Source organism: Empidonax traillii, unplaced genomic scaffold (assembly GCF_003031625.1).
Source record: "Empidonax traillii isolate 1590-97213 ecotype Southwest subspecies unplaced genomic scaffold, ASM303162v1 scaffold40:size2234952, whole genome shotgun sequence".
Classification (NCBI taxonomy): Eukaryota; Metazoa; Chordata; class Aves; order Passeriformes; family Tyrannidae; genus Empidonax; species Empidonax traillii.
In genome coordinates this window covers 1,595,435-1,616,124 of record NW_020955233.1, presented here as the reverse complement: position 1 = coordinate 1,616,124, position 20,690 = coordinate 1,595,435, and the positions used below count along the sequence as shown (strand labels likewise).

General features: G+C 46.1%; 1 protein-coding gene across 3 annotated transcripts in view; it reads left to right on the top strand.

Annotated features, from left to right (window-relative positions):
* Positions 1 to 19,896, top strand: part of STAG1 (stromal antigen 1) — a 148,899-nt gene extending 129,003 nt beyond the window's left edge. For all 3 annotated transcript variants that reach the window (XM_027878329.1, XM_027878328.1, XM_027878330.1), the window contains exons 23-34: positions 3,254 to 3,346; positions 5,763 to 5,937; positions 7,343 to 7,482; positions 8,484 to 8,585; positions 9,929 to 10,077; positions 10,631 to 10,759; positions 14,128 to 14,333; positions 16,464 to 16,635; positions 17,664 to 17,774; positions 18,351 to 18,465; positions 19,355 to 19,435; positions 19,517 to 19,896. In XM_027878329.1, coding sequence (XP_027734130.1) covers positions 3,254 to 3,346; positions 5,763 to 5,937; positions 7,343 to 7,482; positions 8,484 to 8,585; positions 9,929 to 10,077; positions 10,631 to 10,759; positions 14,128 to 14,333; positions 16,464 to 16,635; positions 17,664 to 17,774; positions 18,351 to 18,465; positions 19,355 to 19,435; positions 19,517 to 19,540 — 1,497 coding nt within the window. In that variant the 3' untranslated portion in view covers positions 19,541 to 19,896. The remainder of the gene's footprint in view (positions 1 to 3,253; positions 3,347 to 5,762; positions 5,938 to 7,342; positions 7,483 to 8,483; positions 8,586 to 9,928; positions 10,078 to 10,630; positions 10,760 to 14,127; positions 14,334 to 16,463; positions 16,636 to 17,663; positions 17,775 to 18,350; positions 18,466 to 19,354; positions 19,436 to 19,516) is intronic.
* Positions 19,897 to 20,690: the final 794 nt, after the last annotated feature.

The following is a 20,690-nucleotide window of genomic DNA, read 5'->3' as shown; positions in this document are numbered from 1 at the left end:
CTGAAATCTGAAAGGAACCTTTGATTACTAAAGGCAGGTTGCAGCAGTTTAGGGTGAAATGTGTAAGCCTTGAAATACCCAGAGTCTAATGCTTGAATCTTTGGTGGTTCATGTTCAGAGGAGATTGAGGCTGTGGCTGTGGGTGCTGTCAGGGGCAGACTGGTGCTTTTAGAGGGGAAATAGTTCATCCTGTGGTGTTTGTGGGAGCAGTCTGTTGTAGCCTGGAGAAAAGCTGTTCCTCAGGGGAAAAGGGGTTTGAGGAGGGTTCAAAGGAAGCTGATCCCTTCTCAGCAGGAGAAAGATCTCTTGTCTGTAGATCTTGGGGAGCAAGTACCTCTGGAGGTAGGAGATTTGGGGATTAACTCATACTAGATTTCTTCTTCATGTCTTCAATAAATCAGGTGCCCAGGACCATTGTCCTGTGCACTGGACATGTGTATAATGAAAAGGAAATACTTGCAGAAGAACAGAGTCCAAAAACTTAGAGCAGTAACCAAAAAAGCATGAACAGAAACATAGAGAAGAGGCAAGAGAGAAGTCAGAGAGCTGTGAGTGAGCAGCAGGCAGGCTGGCCAAAGGCATGGCTGTTACAGTGTGGTGAGGAGAGGGGGGGTAGAGTGCAACCTGGTGGCTTTTCATATTCATATGGGCACAGTGAAAGGTGGCTCAAAAAGCTGGAGGGAAGAAAAGTGTCCCAAGGTGCAGAGGGTTGGAGCATGTTCCAGAGTCACATTGGAAGCTGATGGCTTTTGGGCCAAGCTGGAGAAGGGTGTTAATACTGCAGACTGCGACTTCAGAGGAAAAGCAGTGGGCAAACAGGGAGAAAAGCACTGGGTTTGGTAGATGAACATAGCAGACACACAGCATTTCTAGATGTCCTCAGTGGAAAAAACAAGCTTCAATTTAGAGCCAGAAAGTAGCTGCAGACTTGGAGACACCAATCTTGGGAGCAGTTGTTTGGTTTTGGGTGGTGGCAAAGACACCAGTCCTTGCTGTCTGGCTCATTCTGTTCCAGCCATGGACTGGTTAAATGTGCAGAGCTGTGACCCCCTGGTTTTACCCAGCACCAAGGGGATGGTGAGATTGTTTCATACCAGTTTTCTGCTGGAGGCAGCAGGTCAGGGGTTCACAGCTCAAGAGCCTTGGCTGGGCCCGGGAGTGGTCAGACACTGAAAACCTAATTCAGTTTCTTTCCTCCCATTTTCTCTTTTGGAAAAAAATCCCACTCTGTGGTGGTCTGGGGATTTCTCCAAGCTCAGAAGATCCCAGATGGTTCCCTTGCACTGCTTGCACTTGCTCAGCTGGGCTTTCTCTGGCTGTCTGTAGCTTTTCAACGGGAATCTGTGTCATATGGTGCTGTCAGGACAGAGGTTAATAAATAACACGTACCTTTGTGCTACTCACTTTGACAGAAAGAAAAATGGGAGACATTCTCATTCCCTTTTTAACCTTTCTGTAGGATTTTTCATAGGTTTTAGTTTCTCCATGGAGTTCATGAACATCAGGTGGTTGTGATAAAAAGTAGGAAGCATTAAAGTGATTGTAATCCCAGTGTTAAAGGTATAAATCAGAGTGAACTGATAAGCCTGGCACCAGTCTCAGGTAAAACCCTGGACTGGCAGATAGCAAACACCTGGTATAAGGCTGAAGGGCCAGGAGACATCAGGCTGTTGTGGGAAGATTGCATTGTTGGTGGAGGAGGAAACCAGTGGAGCTCCCAGTTTCTGTAAGACACTGGTACCACACTGCATTTCAGGGAATATTTGGATTCAGTGTCATTCATATTCAATAGCTCAAAGCTGATTAATACATTGGGAAAATTTGTAAGTGAGAAATCCTCACGCAGTGGGGTGGCTGCCAGTGCATTCCAGGAGAGGTGCAGTGGGCTGAAAACCGGTCATTTGTATCAGTCCTCTGGGAAGGTGAAGTGAAGGCATTTAAGGTGGGGAGGATAGAGGTCAGCTGGTAAACAAAATAAAACTGAAAAAAAGAAGAGGCATTCTAACCCTCTAACCCATGCCAAATGGAAGGTTCTATCCAGGAACACAAAGGCTGAGCAGGGGCAGCTGTGGCTTATGTGGGTCATGTCAGGGAGGCCACTGCAGTGGCACCAGGGGTTGTACTGGCAGGGAAGGGCAGGCTGGGAAAACTCCCAGAGCCTCAGTGTCCATGTCAGAACGTCACACTCACTCTGGTGGAAATGGGAAGAGCTTCAGAGACCTGGGGACACTTGGGGTGCTTGGGCACCTCTCAGTAGAGCTGCTGCTGAGAACCAGGACAGGGAACACAGGAACCCTGTGACGGCTTTTCTCAGACACAGAACGATGAGATCTCGAGGCAGGAAGCACAAGGAAAGCTAAAACCAGGAATGAGACCCAGGGACTGAACAGGCAGCAGGACTGGAACATTCAGCAAGGCAAACACTGCATGTGCAGGGTGTGGGTTCCTGGAGTTGGGATTGGATTTGCTGTGCAGGATGTGCTCCTTTCCCCTGGAAGCTGATAAAGCATCGTGGGGGAAGGGCTGCAGGAGCACTGGGTGCTCAGTTGATGCCATTTGGGGTTCTTGTTTCCTGCTGGGTGTTGAGTTCATCACTGTTGTGAGATGAGCCCCTCCTCCAGGGTGTGCCTGTTCCTGGTTCCTCTGGAGTCACTCCTGGCTCTTCTCACAGAAGAGCTTTTCTGCTGCTCCTGATTTCTGCTGCCACGTGGCTACTTGCTCTTGTCTTATCGTAACGTTCCCATATCTTACATTTTGGGTTGATTTGTTTTCCCCAGTTTTTTTTGTTATCCATAAAAATAAGAAACTCCTGAGATTTCTGTGCTTTGCCTTCCCACCTCCTGTGTCTGTGGGATAATGTTTGTGTGCAGCTGGACACATTCATTGGTATTTTATTTTTTTGTCCATGTTGATTTATCTGAATACTGAATTCTTTATAAACCACCAGGTGGGCTGACCTTGATGTATTCAACTTTTGTGCTCTGAAACATTTATAATTTACATTCAGTGTAGAATAGAGACAATTTAACTCAGGAATGTATTGGGTTTTTTTTATTATTTATTCGAGGGAAACTTTGGGTCAATCCTCAGAAAATGAATGGCTTTTTTTTACTCCATGCTCCTTGAAGAGCATATTTTTTCACAGCCTTTTTGTTGTATATATGAAATTGTCACCATTTTTTTATTTTGCTTCCTCGTAGCAATGGGGTTTTTTTAATTTTTATGCACTTTTCCTTTCTAATGTTGATTTTAGGACGACTTGTTGGTGTTGAGGAAAACTGTGAAATCCTTCCTGGCTGTGTGCCAGCAGTGTCTGTCAAATGTCAACACCCCAGTCAAGGAACAGGTAAGGCTGGCACATGCTTTTGGAAAACTGTGAATGTTAAATGGGAGCAAAACTCCAGACAGCACTGCATCGAACTCTGGGTGAAATCATCTGTGCTTTTCTCTAAACAACCCAGAGCAGTCCCTAAGAAGAGCTGTGTGAGCAGCCCCTTAAAGCTCAGCTGAGTTCAAATGCTCTTCACTACCAGTAAGGCTTTCCTGGGTGCTCAGGCTCATGTCCAGCTCCCACTGCCTCAGTCACCTGAGGTCCCCTCTAGACAATTACTGTACTCATGGATGGCACTTCTGGAGGGTGGTTGAGACCTTAAATGGGCTGAATCTTTCTGGATTTTTCCCCATTAAATGAAAGGGCTTGTTGAAATAATTCAGTCTGTGTCTGAAGAACACCATAGCTGTTTTTTGTGAATATTCACTGGTTCGTGTCAGGTCTGTTGACATTTCATCCGTCTACAGATGGCATTTCTATCAGACCTCTCCAGATTTTGCAAAGACCTACTGGCCTGTGGTATTTAAAAGATAATACTTCTTAAAAGACATTTTTGTTGCTTTGAAAGGAAGCTCTGCTTGGCATTTACACTCTGTTCTGCAAGGCTGATAAATATAAATATTAAATGCTCAGAGATGTCAGCAGTTTATGTATGTTTAAACACTCATGTCATTGACTTCCAGCAGATTTACCTTTAGTAATTGTTTTTTAATATTCAGAGTAGTTACTCATGGCATATTGTATTAATCTTCTATAATGTGAAAATATCATGAAGCTCCATGCAAATGCCACCCAGTGCAGCTAAGGCAGCACTGAATCCATCCTGCCTCAGCCAAGGGCAGCTGGTCCTTCCCATGGCTGCAGGGGTTTGTTCCTGGTCTCTGTTAACACCCTGTTAACACATTTTCATGTACATTAACGTGGGTTTGTTCTCTCATTATGGCTTTATTTCATTGGTAATTCAAACTCTCCAGAGAAGCTCCTTTGCAGTTCCTGGTTCTGGGGAAGTTTCCAGGTTCAGCCACACAAATCCAGGCCCAGCCAGGCCTGGAGAGAGCAAATGCCCCAGTCAGAGCTGGACTGAGACTCCACAGGTCCCTCACAGATAACTCTCTGTGTTTTTTGTTCATTTTCTTCCTTAAAAAGTACATTTCTGTGAGTGCGGGACTACTTCTTGATCCTCTTGTTTGACTGGATTTTTTTGGAGGATTCTGTGTAAATTATGCTGTCTCCCTCCCATATTTGGTCCTTAATCTGGACATTCTTTCCAGAGAAAGTCCATGTCCATCTCAAAGGAGGGAAAAACATAGGAAGTATTTAGAGAAGGTGGGCTAAAACATGTGACATTTTCCTGGCCTGGGTGAAATAAATTCCCTGTGAGCGAATGCTCTGCTGCCACTCTGGAGGGCCCAAAGCAGCCCTGTCAGAGCTCACCTGCTCTTCTTCAGAGATCTGCAGTAGGATGAGCTTAAATTCTGTCGAGTATTGAAGGAGTCAGAGTGGTGAGATCACCCCTGAAATGAACCACAACCCTCTGGATCAAGTGGAGACAAATCCCAAACATCTGCATGTGTTGCCAGCGGAACAGAGTTTACAGGTTTTATGCCACACTCCAAGAAATAAGTGAGCCCCTGTGAAGGTCGGCACTCACAAAGACTTCATTTGGGAAATTCAAGTTGGCAGAACCTGAGATTAAAAACAGAGCAGTTAAGAAGGTTAAAAAGTCCTCTCTGAAAGTGCTCGGTGTTGAGTGTGATATAGATGTTCACAGCTGGTGGTGACACCCCAACATGAACCATCCTGGGGAGCAGGGAGGGCACTGATGGCTGCCTTCTGTCCTCAGGTAACGAGGGTGTGACAGCAATGAGGAGAAATCATAGCCAGTTCTGCCCTGCTTGGCTTTGAAAGCTGTGCACAGATACTTACCTTTTTTTTTTTTTTTTTTTTTTTGGAATTGTTGATGAAATTCTGCAAGAATTTCTGTGCTATGGCTGCTTCTCTGTATTTTTGGGATCTGACAGTGGCTCAGCTTGAACTTTCCCTCATAATGTTGTTCATATTTTTGCTTTGTTTGTCAAAAGAGGTGTTTTTTTCTTCACTACAAATTTGGCTGCAGCCCTTGGATCACAGGTAGATTTAAGGGTTCTTTTCATAGAGAAGAAGTGGAAATGTAATCTGAATGCTCCAGGATGTGGATGAGGTGGGAAACACAGTTCCTTACACAGGAACCAAAGGCATTCCCCAGGCATTTACATTTTAGAGAAAATCCTTGTGGATACTTTTCACAGCACACAAACAGCTACAACGAGTACAGTTTAAGAAGCTATTTAGTGACAGCAGGGGATATCTGGAGATGAAACCAGTGGTATTTTATTTTATTTTGTATTCCTGTGACCTGCTCCTCACTGCACTCCTTCTCTTTGCCTTCCAGGCGTTCATGTTGCTCTGTGACCTGCTGATGATCTTCAGTCACCAGCTGATGACGGGAGGTCGGGAAGGGCTGCAGCCCTTGGTGTTCAACCCAGACTCAGGCCTGCAGTCAGAACTGCTCAGTTTTGTCATGGACCATGTCTTCATCGACCAAGATGATGAAAACCAGAGCATGGGTACTCACAGCTTTCGTATTTTCTACTTAGCTTTTTTTCATAACAGACACAGAAGAAAGAAGAAAATGGGAGTTTTCTGATCAGTTTGCTCCAATGTGTTCAGAAGTATCCCTTCTTTAATTTTTGGGAGGTCTGAATGTGAAATATCTAACAGGGCTTCAAGGGAAAGGAGTACAATGGACCAGCACATAGAAGGGAAGTCCTTCAGAGTTACCAGAGTTACAAGATTCTGAGGGCAAAGCTTGGCAGCAAAGCTCTAAACAGTGAAGGCCTGAAGATACTGATGCCACTAAATAAACAGCCCTTGTGCTCCCTCAGAACAGTCAAATCAAGCTGAGGACATCCCTGGTGTGCTTGGAGACTGGAGAAGTGCCTGAGACAGTCTGGATACCTGACATTGGTTGCTTTGGGCCGGGAACCATGAGAGGAGAGGTTTTGAGGGGCCCATCTCTGCTCCTCACAAGGATGGCTCAGATTAGAGGGGCCCCATCTCTGCTTTTCACAAGGATGACTCAGGTTTTTGCCTCTCAGTCAGGGAGAGACAGATTTGTCATTTAGGCCTGGGTTTAAATAACCTGGTGCTGCTGGGGTCTGTTATAAATTGCCTAAACGCAAGTACAGAGATGCCCAGTGTCTGAATCCTAAATAGCTTTGGACAAGAGATGGATTCCCAGTCAAACTGTGGGAAGAGCTGCTGAGTGAGTGCTGCAGTGCTCTTTTGGACACATCTGAATTTCTGCTGTGCTCAGTTACTTGTATGTCAGCAGCACACACAGGGACAGCTGTGTGTGGAATTAAGGTCTCAGAGAATGTATTCTTGCTCTAAAGGGAGTTATGTAAATTGTGGAATATGCTTTTATTATATGATATAATATTTACCATTTTACATGTGTAGTTTCATCTTCGCTCACTGAGTGAAGTCTTGCATGGGGACTGAATACCTTCTGGCATTGCCATTCAGTGTTAGTGCTTCTTCCAGTGGGGTTTTACTTCCTGTTGTTTAGAGCCATTGATTTCACATCTGAAAATCCAAGGCAGGCAGTAGAAGCATTGCTGCTTCTAATGTTCCTTTTGTTAAATATTTATAGCTTAGTAAGGTGATGAAGCAGCTCCAAATGGCCTGTGTTTGAGAAGTTAAGCAAAAGCATTCAGCAAGAAAACAAGTGACTCAGTCCCATGTGGGTTGTGTCCAGGACTACTCAGGCCTTTGGATAGTCCTTGGTCAGTGGTGTGTCATGTTGTGAAGTAGACAGGACTCAAGAATGGTCACTTTTAGTTTTAGCTTCCCCAGCAATCCTTCTTGTTGATGGTCAAGAATTGATTTTTTTCTGAGAGCTCCTCTTCCATAACGTTGCTTTGGAACCCAAGTTACTCACAAACAATTTGTTGTTGATGATGCTTTCAGAGGGAGATGAAGAAGATGAAGCCAACAAAATAGAAGCTTTACATAAGAGAAGAAACCTTCTGGCTGCCTTCAGCAAGCTGATCATCTACGACATCGTGGACATGCACGCGGCAGCCGATATCTTCAAACACTATATGAAGGTACAGCCCTGGGTGTCCTCCCTGTAGTGCCAGGGCTCCTCTTTCCATCCCTTCCAGGGCAGTAGGGAAAGGTCAAACACTTCTGAAAGCTTTTTCAGCCTTATTGGATTGTTTGTTCTTAGCTAACATGGCACCAAAAGCTGGTCCTGGGAGGTGCTGAGTGTTTCCAGAGAGGCTCCTGCTCCTCACGTTCATTCCTAGAATCCACAATAAGCTCTCTGATCGATGTTGTGTTTCCCTGGCAGTCTCCCAGCTCGGTTCCTGCCATAAGGAGACAGGTTTTTTGTGAGAGAAGGTCATTTTAAACAGGACAGCAGTAAAAAACCCACTCTGTGTAGTATTGCTGCAAGTGGGGATATCTTAGAACACAAACTGGAAGGGTCTCTGTACCAAAGAAGGCAGGAGCAGCATTTCAGAGGGCATGAAAATAAGTGGCTGCAAATGCAGAAATATTAATGAGGCTGAAAGAATATTTTGGGAAAAAAATCTGTTCTCAGCCTGGAAGTTTTAATGACAATACAGGCTTTTCTCTCCATATGGTCAGAACCAGAGGCTGTTCTTTCCAGCAACCACACAGAGAAAAAGAGCACTTCAAGCTGCCTGCTTCCTTACTCCCTTTTGTGGCCTCAGTGAATCCCTCCCTTGGCCACCCAGCTCCTCCCTGTCCAGGAGCTGCACACGTGGGCTGGCTCTGCTCTCACCTGCTGCTTGGAGGCTGGGCTGGGTCAGCCATGGACCTTCACCAGGGCCTTAGTTTGGGGCAGGAAATGCTCTTTTGTTTGTTTTTCAACATATTTGTTACCAAAGATAATAACAAATACTGAAATTCCCTACCTTAGCACTGGGTGCAGGTTAAATTTTCATATCTGGATTTGCGACTAATATTTTGGGAACTTCTGCCTTTTCAAAACAAGAATTACAAATAATCTTTCTCTTGGGAAAGCTGTAAGAAATCGTGTAAGAGGTTCAATGCAAAGAGGTTTTTCTCACTTTTTTCCTAGTACTACAATGACTATGGAGATATCATTAAGGAAACTCTGAGCAAAACAAGGCAAATTGATAAAATCCAGTGTGCAAAGACACTCATCCTCAGTTTGCAACAGGTAAGAATGTTGATTTTTGTTAGAAATGCTCACTGCAGACAATCCGGGGCAGGGTTTCCTCAGGTGCCCTTTACAGCAAAGCAGAAAGGCTGCACCTGTGAGAGGAGATTCTCTTATTCCCAGGTCAGGCTGTCCCTGCTCCTCTGTGTTAGTAATCTCTGTCTCCATAAACCCACTCTGGCAGAGTTTTGGTCACACAGAAATGGCAGGAAGGGAGAGAAGAGCCTTGAAGGCAGTTTGGTTCATGGCATTTGCTTACTGCTCCCAAGTGAACAAGAATTAGGATGACTATTTCTTATCATTTGCTGAGGTAATGCACCTTCCTTACGTTTTGTCTAAATACTGATTGATTTCTCAGATTTCAAGATAATTAAGTCTTCAGTATTGTTAGACATGTTTTTTCCCCTGAAAAAAATTGCTTTCCATCAACCATAAATTACTGGGTTGATGATGAAATCCATCTGCTGACAGCAGCACTGAAGTACCAGCTACAGCCACAGGGAAATTACTGCTGTAGATTAGAGATTCTCAAATCAGCTGGGCCTCCCAAAATTCACTCCAGAGCACTGAGGGATTTCCTGCAGCAACCTGGAAGCTGAGGGAAATCTGTGAGAACTTGAATAAAAGAGATGTACTTCCAGAAGAGTCAGTGAGTGTCAAAACAGCTCCTGTGTTTAAAACCTGGAGAGGAGAAAGCCAAGTGCCAGAGAACCATCAGCCAAACATCAGCTCAGGAAAAAGTAATGAGACAGGCTCTTTGCAAGAGCCTGAGTGAGGAGCACCAGCCAGGAGGAGTTTGTCAAGCAAGAATCCTGTCAAATTAAGCTGCTGTCATTAATTACATCATACCAGAGCTTGTGGAGATCAGAGGAACAGTAGATGCAATTAGCCTGATTTAATATTGTCCCTGACACTGTCTCCTGGGATGTTCTCACCAGCAGGTCAGGGAAATGTGGTGAAAATGGCAGTGCCAGGAGGAGACAGACCTGGCTGGAAAACCACTGGGAATTCATTCTTGTCCTGGGGTCAGAGCAGCAGTGCTGGGCAGGCAGGAGGGGGAACACTCTGAGGACAGGCTGGTCTGATGGGGGTGGGACCAGGAGAGATGCTGTTCAGGGAAGGGGGGTGCAGGACTCTGTCTGAGTAATTGTCCACACAAGAGACACTTGGCAAACAGCAGTTGGACAGAAGAAATCCTGGGAACTGACGTGGACTCTGTTATGTCTCAGTGAAAGAGTCCCTGCAGTGGCCACTCTAAGGTGGAAAAGGTGAAGAACACATGAGCTCTTTCCCAATGAAAGTGTTTCTGAGCTCACAGGTGTTCCCAACTGCTTCCTCTGCAGCTGTTCAATGAGCTGGTTCAGGAGCAGGGGCCCAACCTGGACAGGACCTCTGCCCACGTCAGCGGCATCAAGGAGCTGGCCCGGCGCTTCGCCCTCACCTTCGGCTTGGACCAGATCAAGACAAGGGAGGCGGTGGCCACACTGCACAAGTGAGTGGTGGTAAATAAACCAGATTTTTGTATTACTTGAGATTAAAGGTTTTGTGCAGTGTGCCCTTTATAAAGGTATGTAATCTCAACAGGTCCTGCAATAGCTATGTATGTGTTTTCTGGTGTGTGTAGAAAATGATGGGGGGGTGTATGTAGATGTTTGTGAAAAGAAAGAAAAACCAGCTGCTACCTAATTATTTGTTGGAATTGATTGGATTGGCCATGTTTGTTTAGCTCAGGTAAAGCCAGTGGTGTTCTACACGCTCGTGGGGGTTGTGTCCAACAGGTGGGGATGGCTCTTTGTCCCACACCACTGGGGATTCTGGAGGCACTATAAAAAGAATTCCAAAAATATTTTGGAAATCTTTTAAAGGAGATTGAAACTTTTTATGTAACTACTGCACAGGAAAGTCTAGAAAGGTGCTGCTACATTCAGATCAGTATTGGGCACCTTTTTATTTTGTTACGTCTTCTTCAAGTGCTTAGTTTGGGGCAGGAAGTTCTCTTTTGTATGAATGTTAATGTCTGAACATGTAATGTTTCTTTACTGTAGGGATGGCATAGAGTTTGCCTTCAAATACCAGAACCAGAAAGGCCAAGACTACCCCCCTCCAAACCTTGCTTTCCTCGAAGTGCTCAGTGAATTCTCCTCCAAACTCCTGCGACAGGACAAAAAGACTGTGTAAGTAATCTCTGTGTTCCTCTCTGGCTTCTCTGGGCTCTGCCGTCCCTGGGGCTGTGGAAAGTCCCAGGGAGACATTTCATACACACTTACTCATTGCTTTGTACTTCAAGGCCATAGAAATAAATGGGACAAGGAAAGTCAGGTCCACTGATGAGGTGAGTTTGAGACCTCCCAAAATAATGGTCTTGAAAATTTCCCATGAGGCACTGAAAATAAAAAACAGTCTTTTTTTTCAGGCTAGAAGAAAAAAATTAAATGTTAGTAGTGCATGGAAATTACAGGCTGTAACCATCCATTTGTGCTGGATGTTTACATAAAGTGTAAACAGGTATTTGTTGTTTATTTTAATATATTGGAAGAGGTGTCCAGTCAAACATCAGCCAAGCATTATGTGCCCAGTGTAGAACTGAATTAATTGAATAACTTTATGACCATTTAAAAATGCAATTGCCAGATCTGCTGACTCACGGTCATAGATATCTTTCCAGTCAGTTTTGTGACCACCAGTGTAAGTCATAAATATCAACTATAAATACCTCAGCTGACTCTTTCTGTCAAGCCTTGCTGTGGTTTCTCTGGGAAGACATTTGTTTTAAAAGACTTTGTTATTAGGGTTAAGAATTAAAATGTTATGGTGTGATATGTTATCTGTGTGATAAGAAATACATCCTGAGTAACTTTGTATAATTTTTAATGTACACACACTTGAGCCAATTGAACTTTGTGTCAGTAATTTGTCAGTTCAGCAAACACTGTGGAAGAAAGAGCTCAGTGAGGATGGAATGGGATGATCCAGCTGGTCAGGGTGGCACTCCATTTGTGGAGCTGCTGTTCACTGGTACATCCTGGAATCTTGTCAGCCTCTGTCCTGTTCTTCAGGACAGGACTTAAGGATAACAGGATTTTAGGGCTGTGTATTCCCAGCCCTGTTGGTCTGAGTGCCATTGGGCTGTTCCCTGTTTAACTCGTGCCCAGGTTTCTGCAGTGCCTGCCTTTGCAGTTCCATCGTTCTGTACCTGACAGTCTAATTTAACCTGATCCTGTGCATGACTTTCAGTTCTTCAGGGCACTTTGTTCCTCCACCTTCAGTGCTGCATTTAAATGGCTTCTCCAAGGCTCTGCTGCTCACTGGTGCCCACACACAACCACTGGCTGCAGGACTGGGCTGGAACCCATTGCTCCCCGTTGTGTCTGCCTTTACTGTAGTCATCTGTAGTCATCTGTGAGCTGTTGACCTCAGCTGAGTCAGAAGATCAGGGAAAAGAAATAGGTCCCCCAGGGCATGACTGACCTGCTCTGTGCTAAACCGCTGCTTCAGGATGAGCTGAGACATGCCCTGGGTGCCCCTGGCTGGGGTGACTGAGCACAGTCAGCGTAGCTCTCTGTGTGTTCACATTTCCTTGGAGCTGCCTCCACTGCTGCCCTGACTGTGCAGGGTTCTCCTCTGCCAGGAGGCTCAGCTGGGCTGGGATGGTTGATCTGCCCTTCTCTGCAGCTCGTGCAGTGCACAGGGACCTGTCCCCTCCCCAGGGGCTGCCTGGGGCAGGTCCGTGACCCCCCTCTGCTGGAGGAGTCCCGTGTGCGGGATCCCTTCCCTCCCCTCTGCCCAGGGACCCTCCCCAGCTCTTCCTCAGGAGCCTCAGGAACAACCCTCACAGATCCAGAAGCGTGTGGCTGCCTGGGCCAGAAGTTCTGCAGCTTGGAATGGGACTGAAGGGTTAATTCCCTGCCTCCAAACTCAAATTAGCTGCCCAGCACACCTGCCCTGGGCCAGAACAGCCTTCCTGCCAGTGCAGCACAGCCCTCTTCCACAGGGCTCCTCTTCCCTCCTCTTTGCTGCTGGGGTTTTATCTGGGGCAAGAAAGAGAGTTTGGGAATGAAGCAACAACGTTGGGTTGTTTTAGTTTTCCTGTCGTGTTTGTTTATTTATTTGGCTTCTCATTTTCTGAGCGACCTCCAGAATTTGGGATAGCCCTTTAGGGATCCATTCACATCTGTGGATTTCATATAAAACTCTACACTTAAGGTGCCAGACTCATACAGCTGGGGAAAAAAAAATGTATCCTAATGCTTTATACTAAATGTTTGTATTTATATATTTATATAATAGTCAACTATTTACTGATGTTTTATACTAAAATCCACATGGCAGATACAGAGAGGGAAGTCCTGAGGATTTAGTGTAGGACAGAAGAGAGGTGATTGTCCTTGGAGGTATTTATTTCTGTTTATTTCTTTCAAAGAGACTGTTGGCTTAGACCAGACACCAACTGGTGGGTGTCAGATGAGGTGGAGCCTCAGTATTGGTGCTGTTACTCCTGGAAATTCAGAGTTTCTGCCTTTGTTGAAGCTGATAAGAACTGCCAGTGTGTAGCTCCTCCAAAATGCTGAGCACAAGGGGTGTCTCAGGTTTGGCATCTGGGCAGTAAAGGACCCCAAGTGGTGTCATTTTCCTCCCTCACAGTTTGGCTCTGACCACACACTGGAGTTCTGTGAATAGAAATGGAGGCAGAAAAAAACTTCCCACTTTCCAAGGCACCTTGAGGTGGATTCTCTACAGCCATGAAGCACTCAAATTGTACTGTTTGGTTCTGTAAAGACAATAAACCAAGAAACTGCCATTAGTGCCAGGTTTGGGGGTCACTCAGTGAACACACAAAAGGGGAAGGAAGAAGTGTTCACAATATTGAATAAAACAATGAACAGGAACCTGCTGTTTCTTGAGCAAAGTCATCCATCCCGTTCACTGAATCGGAGCAGAATCCCATGAAAACTGTGATTGTTGACAGGCATATCCAGTGTGGCTCCTTGTCCTCTTCTCAGCAGGACTGTGGAACAACTCCAAGCTGCCATGAGCTACCAGAAGAAAATCTTGCATATGCTGTGGAATGTGTGGGGGTGATTCCACTGCTGCCAGCATGGCAAGGTGGTTTTAGAGGCAGTGGTGACTGAAGGGTGCAGGCAGTGATGCTGCAGTACCTGAGTTCCTTTACCAGCTCCTGAATGTTTGCCTCTGCAGCCTGAAATTCGGTAGAGTCACTTCTGTGGACCTTTGCATGTTCATTTTAGGGATTACTTCCAATACCATCATTAAATAACCCCTGGACAAAGAAAACAACTTGTGTGTCCCCCAGCCCAGGGGGGGGAGTTTGGTTCTTCCCTGCAGTTAACACGGGTGCACTGGACTTCTCCTGGCAGTGGCCCAGATTTTCAGACATTCTGTGGAAAAATAACCTCTTGCATTTGAAGGAACCGATTTCCTTGCCCCGAGCTGCCAGAGGACACCCTGCAGGAGTGGCTGCAGTGCAGTCTGTGTGCTGGCACAGTGCCCAGGTTACCCCCAGTTCCTTGTCTTGTGTTTGCAGTCACACCTACCTGGAGAAGTTCCTGACGGAGCAGATGATGGAGAGGAGGGAGGACGTGTGGCTGCCCCTGATCTCCTACAGGAACTCACTGGTGACGGGCGGGGAGGATGACAGGATGTCAGTGAACAGCGGCAGCAGCAGCAGCAAAGCCTCCTCCGTGAGGAACAAGAAGGGCCGACCCCCCCTCCACAAAAAGAGAGTGGAAGGTTTGTCTGGGTGTCTCCACATGTGTGTGTGTGTCACTCTGTGCCTGTGTCACTGCTCTCCCCCTCAGGAGCCCTGGGGCTTTGTTAGCTAAGGCAGAAATACAGGATATTTTCTCTATGGAGCAGAACCAAGGCATCTGCTCTGCAAGTTCTGCAAGTTCTGTTGGGCTTGAACGTGTCCTTATGGGAAATGTTCTTGTTTGTCTGCTCCAGAATTGACCTGCACTGCTCCCTCCTCACTCCTGGACTGCAGGTGGTGTACCTGTGCTCCCCTTTGGGACCACTGCTCATTCACAGGGAGCTGCAGAAACCTCAGGCAGAAATTCTCCTGTAGGTCTCTGGTTTTGCAGGACCACTGGAGAACAGTAAAAAACACACCCTTTTTGTTAATATGTGTTGATATGTGTTAATAGCTGTTGATACCCAGTGTCTGCATTTACTCTTTCTGAGACTTCAGGCATGTCCATCAGGAAGTTGGCTGGGACAGCAGATTTCTTACAAGGCTGCACCTGTTCCTGGTCCACCTGCGTGCACTTTTGTGAATATAATTTACTGTTCCACTACAGAGTAGATGTAAATGAGATCTTTAAACTTCAGGGGGGGTTCAGGGTCAGTGTCTATGATAGTAACTCCTCAGTGAGGAATCTAAAGCCAGTTTGCCTGAATATACAGCAATTTCCCAAAATACTCCTCAGAAGTGTGTCCCTGAGCACTTGCACAGCCAGGTCCCTGCAGTCTGTGTTCAGTCCTGCACCAGCTCCTATTCCTCACAGCCAACCTGGAGTGTAGGGAAACAAAAAGCAAGACTTCCTTCCCTCAGACACTGCTTCCCTTCCCTCAAGATGCCAAGATTTTCACACAATTCAACTGCTGAGGTTTCTTTCTTTTCTCTCGATACCATTTTCATTCTATTTTACTGTATTTTGCCAATATCCCTCTTTTCCCCTGGGAAGTGCAGTAGCACCTTTGCTTCCCTGTAAGGCAAATCTCAGCCTTCTGACATAGTTTTTAGGCATTGTTTGCCTCTTTTGTGCTCTTGTGTCCCCTTTTCAGTGATCAATAGATGGGACAATCGATTTCCAACACTTTGCGTTTGAGTAACTCCTTTTTCTTATTTTCTTTTTCTCTCTAAAGGATCTAAAATAAGAGCAAGGTCTCTACAGAAACTATCCTGGCACCAAAGAACCACATCCAGTCCCCTCTGGTTCCTTTGTGCCTTAAGTGCAGGACATTCAGGGTTCAGCAGGCTGGGCTTGAGGACATTCCCTGTTGCTCCTGAGAGCAACGTACTCTGGGACATTTCTTCCTGGTGCCTTGAGGAAATCAATAGGATTTTTTTTTTTTTATCCCTAAAATAAAAGAGATTCAAAGGTAAATTCAAGAAAAAACAGGCAGCTTTTTTGACAACCCCAAAGGGTAGTAAAAGGCATAGGAAGAATGGACAGGTCCATGGAGATCCCCATCTCCTTTCTCACCACACCTCCTGTCAGGAAATCTGTTATCCTGCCATCTCTGTTCTCATCTCCCCTGTAACTTGCGTTGCTCCAGCAACTTCCTGTCTTTCTCCATGTGTCTGGTGCACTTGCCTGCTCTGTCCCACTCTCCTCAAGTCCCCCCTGTTCCCTCCTCTCTGCTTTGTTCCCTTCCCAATCCCAGCACAACATCCCAGCTGGACCTGCAGTCCCCTTGAGATGTTAATCCCTGTGCCAAGTGCCCCCTCTGTGCCCACCTCGGATGTTCTGACTGATATCTCTAAGGGTCTGGGCTGACCATTTTGGGGTTTGTGCTCCACCCTCCTCTTGGTGTTTGCCTTTCTCTTGGTTGCTGTACACATATTACCAATCTTATGCTGAGACTGTAAACTCAGGGATTGGGAATTAGTTAGATGGGTGCAGGATGCCCAGCAATGGAGGTTTTGTTTGCAATAATTTCTGTGTTTGTTCAGTATTTCAATTTTAAACTGCTGTTATTGCTGGGAATAACTTACATACTTAGAAGAACAGAATATAAAATTAGAGCTGAAAACCTTCCCATTCCAAGCATTTCCCCAGCTGATCCCTCAGTGCACACCTGACTAATGCTGCCCTGCAGTTACCAGAAGTGCAGCAGTGATTTCAGTGTTGTCTCCAGATGAAAGCCTGGAAGGCTCCTGGCTGAGCAGGAACGAGAACATCCACACTCCGGGGGCACTGCAGGCGCCACAGCTCACCTCCACTGTCCTGAGGGAGAACACCAGGCAAATGGGGGAGCAGATCCAGGAGCACGAGTCGGAGCAGGGATCTGAACAGGACTTTTTACACAAGTAAGTGCTGGAATTGCAGGATTGAATACAGGGACCCAGGCAAAGGAGTGGCTAATGACTTACACAATAGTCTTAGCCTGTGGCCCCGTGCGTGCAGTTTTCTTTGCAAAACCACCTGGACATGCCCTGGCTATAGCTCAGCAAGACTTCCATTCTCTTCAGGTCCCAGGAAGACTTTGTTGCAATGAAATAATAGCGGAAATGTCTTATGCCAATATTATCTCATAGCTTCATCATGCAGCCGTGGTTAAATCCTCCCAGTGTTTGTGTCCCCAGGCTTGGTTGAAGTGCTTCTGAAGACCTGTGGCTGTTCTTTTCTCTCCCCCTGCCTCAGTTGAGGTTCTCTTGCTGAACTTAGGGGTTAATCCTGGCCAGAGGAATGCCTGGGTCTCGACTGTTTTTCCATGGCTTATCCCAGTTTATCCTGTCAGTCCTACAAGAGGCATCGTGAAACACAACCTGGTGTTGCTCTGGAAGGGTTGCACTGGCTTTGCTGCTGTTCCTTGTGCTGGGCACACATAAATCCCCCCAGAGGCACTGCTGGCTCTGCTGGGCTCGGGGGGCATTGTTGGTGCAGCCTGGCAGGTATTTCCATGGGGGTGAGGGACTGGCCCTCAAGGTGATGCTGATCAGGGTCTGTGTGTAAAAACAATCTGGTTTACATGCTGCGGGACATTTTAAAGCCTGTGTCCATTATTCATTTGGCTCTAGGCTTGCTCATATTTTGCCTGATCTGAGAGAGTGAAGGATTTAATAATAAACTGTAGAAGTGCTCCCACTCCAGGTGCCTGTTCCCAATGAAGGAGCAATGTCAGTGTTTCCCATACCTGGTTTTATTAATGGATTTTTTTGTGCATGAACAGTGAGAGGAGCTGAGTTGTGGAAGGGAATCCAGAAGACATGTACAGTGGTGAATGTGATTTAATTACCCTGATCTGAAGCATGGCCAGACACAGAACTTGGAGATAGATGCTGTCTGTGAATAGCCAGCTCAGAAGTGTCACTGTCCTGATGCTGTCCCATGTCAGTCCCCAGATGCAGATCTCGTGGCTGGGCCAGCAGAAGCTGGAGGATCTCAATCGGAAGGACAGGACAGGAATGAACTACATGAAAGGCAGGACTGGAGTAAGGCACGCAGTGTAAGTGCTCCCAGTGTCCCTCTGTCAGAGCCTGGATGGGACAGCAGGGCCGAAACGGGCCCCTGCCTGTCACTGGCAGCGATTCCTGCTTCCCCTGAGCTGCTCTGTGTCCTGCACAGCATCTCCAGCCGAGGTGTCCCCCTGAGCAGGGATGGAGGAACACACGTGGTGAACACGGAAGCACCACATGCTCTGGTGCTGATCCCACCCAGTCCCTTAGGAATCTTTACAGTCTTAGAAACTGGGCCTGGATTCACTGCTGGATTCCCAGGGATTTACTGTGATCCAGTGTCGCTCCTTCTTGGAAAAGGGCAAGCAAACACAGGTTATTGCCCTGCCCTTGTCGAGGGCAAATTTGATTCCTGTTTATAGTGCAGTTCCATGGGACTTGCTGCTTCAGCCTCTGCCAGTGCTGGGCTGGGTTTTACAGACAGTTTTCCTCCCACTCATATTAGAGAGTGTGGCTTTACTCAGAATAGGGTTTGGGGGAAGGCATTAAAGGGTAGACTTTTAATGACAAAGATGATGGCTGGGTGGTTTAAGTACCTGGAGATGACTTTGTCTTTGTTTGCTCAGACGAGGTCTAATGGAGGACGACGCGGAGCCCATCTTTGAAGATGTCATGATGTCCTCACGAGGTCAGCTAGAGGACATGAACGAGGAGTTCGAGGACACGATGGTCATTGATCTGGTCAGTAAATCTCACTAATGGCAAGTTTTAAAAGGTTGAAAGACAATTTAAAAGCAATTTTAGATGTGCCAACAAAAATTTCCAAAGTTTTGAGCCTGATTTCCAGTTGCCTGAGTGTCAAAGAGCTGCAGTGCTCCCAATGCTCCCTAGAGTTCCTTACACTGGAACTGCTCCCAGACAGGTCCTGTCATCACTGGCAGCCTCAGGTCCTTTCAGGTGCTGCAGTGGCTCCAGGCAGGAGTTCCTTTGCAGCACTTGGAACCTCCCTGGCCTCCCCCTTTGGAATGAGGGCTTCCTTGGGAAATGGGAGAAGGGAGCAGTTTGCATTTCACACTTCACCATGTTTAAGCCTTCCTGTTTCTCCTTTTGTATCTGCACAGTAAGGCAGAGGTTACTTTAGGTAGGACTGGGCTGTAATGCCTTGGAGAGAGAATTTAGGTACTGATTCATTTGCAGCTGCTGAACACTGAGGTTACTGCCAGCATTCATGGGATTGCCAAGTAACAGCCAAGGCAAGGAAGGGAAGGAACTGATCAAGCCAGGGCAGCTCACATTTACTCTTGTGCTCCTGGAAAAGGAAACCACCAAGGGTTTGATCATAAATATTACAGTATCTTATCATCAGGACCTTTTTTGTTCTAAATCCTTTCTTGACCGTGTCAGAGCTCAAGTTCCACCATAAACTGAAAAGCGTCGAGACAGTTAAGAGAATTTCAGTGCAGCCAACACAGGAACGTCCTTAAGTCAGCAAATCCTTAGGCAAGTCCTTGACGATGGGCACAGAGATAGCGTGGAAACAGACTCCGGGGCACGCAGCCCGGGCCAGGCCCCTGGGTGTGGGCGCTCCCTGGCAGGGAGGGTGCCCTGGCAGCTGTCCCTCCTTTTGCAGCCGCCGTCGCGGAACCGGCGGGAGCGCGCCGAGCTGCGGCCGGACTTCTTCGACTCTGCCGCCATCATCGAGGATGACTCAGTAAGGCCTTGTGTGCTGTGCCCCCCCAGCCCTGTCCCCCGCCCCGCCCCACGTAACGCTGTCTTTTCCCTCCCTCCGCAGGGATTCGGCATGCCCATGTTCTGAAGTCTGGGAAGACGTTTTACAAACTTGGAACTCTATTGTTTAGAGCTAGAGGCCTATATACTGTGATAGCTTGTATGGAAACCACACTTTTGATGTGATACGGTTTGATTTTTAACCAAATGATCGAGGTCAACCCCTTTTTGTGGTGGCGGAGAGAAGAGGAGCTCCTCAGTGACACCCGGGAATGTTGGCCACTCCAGTCACCTCAGAAGGGCTGACCTAGAGAATCATTTGTATCCCTGTTCTTGACTGTCCTAATACAGATTTTTTTTTTTTTTCTGGATGAGGAGGAAGTTTTAAATTGTTAAGACAGCTGTCGAAATAAACACTGTTCTACATATGTTTTCTGAAAACAACATTGAGTGAAAACAGAACTTTTTAACTTTATTTTTCTGCTGTACAATTTAAAACAGTTTTAACATTTGCCTTTTTATGTTTTCAAAGCTAGCCATTTTTATTAAACCTATGCCTATCAGCCACTGACTAGCAAGGATGCTGTAAGCAGGTCGTTCTGGCTACAGAGAAGTGTTTTTGAACACACTGGATCTGATTCACATTATGGTACGCTCCTGTCCTCTCCCAGGCATGGAGAAGAGCACTCTCAAAGAAGAGGGTAGAATCCTAATGACGTGCATCTCTGCCAAAAAATTTCAGATTCTGATATGATAAACCCAGATTTTATACTCTTGAGAAGATTTATTTTTATTTATAATGGGACATAAAGTAAGAGATGTCCATGAAGCCACTTTTCCAACAGATGCTGTGTAACATTCATTTTATATAGCACATGGGGACACAAAACAGTAAATTTTCTATTGGTACTTGCTCTGTGCATTTTTAGCAACTTATACCAGCAAATAAAGTATTCTCAGTAAAACACACAAATGGTTCTCAAGTAATCACTTTGCTGTTTTTACTACCTACTTCAAGCCTGCCAACCCAAGGTACATAAACAGCAACTTTCCTATTAAAAAAAAAAATAGTCCAAGGGTGGGGGAAAGGATCACTTTAGCATATGAAAAGTAATTTTCCTGTACCATAAAACAAAGTCTACTTTCCATGCCGTAAATACCCTTTTCCGCTATTTTTGTAAATTAATTTTGCCAGTTAGAAGTACTGTATGTGCTGCATAGAAATTTGTGCTTAGATG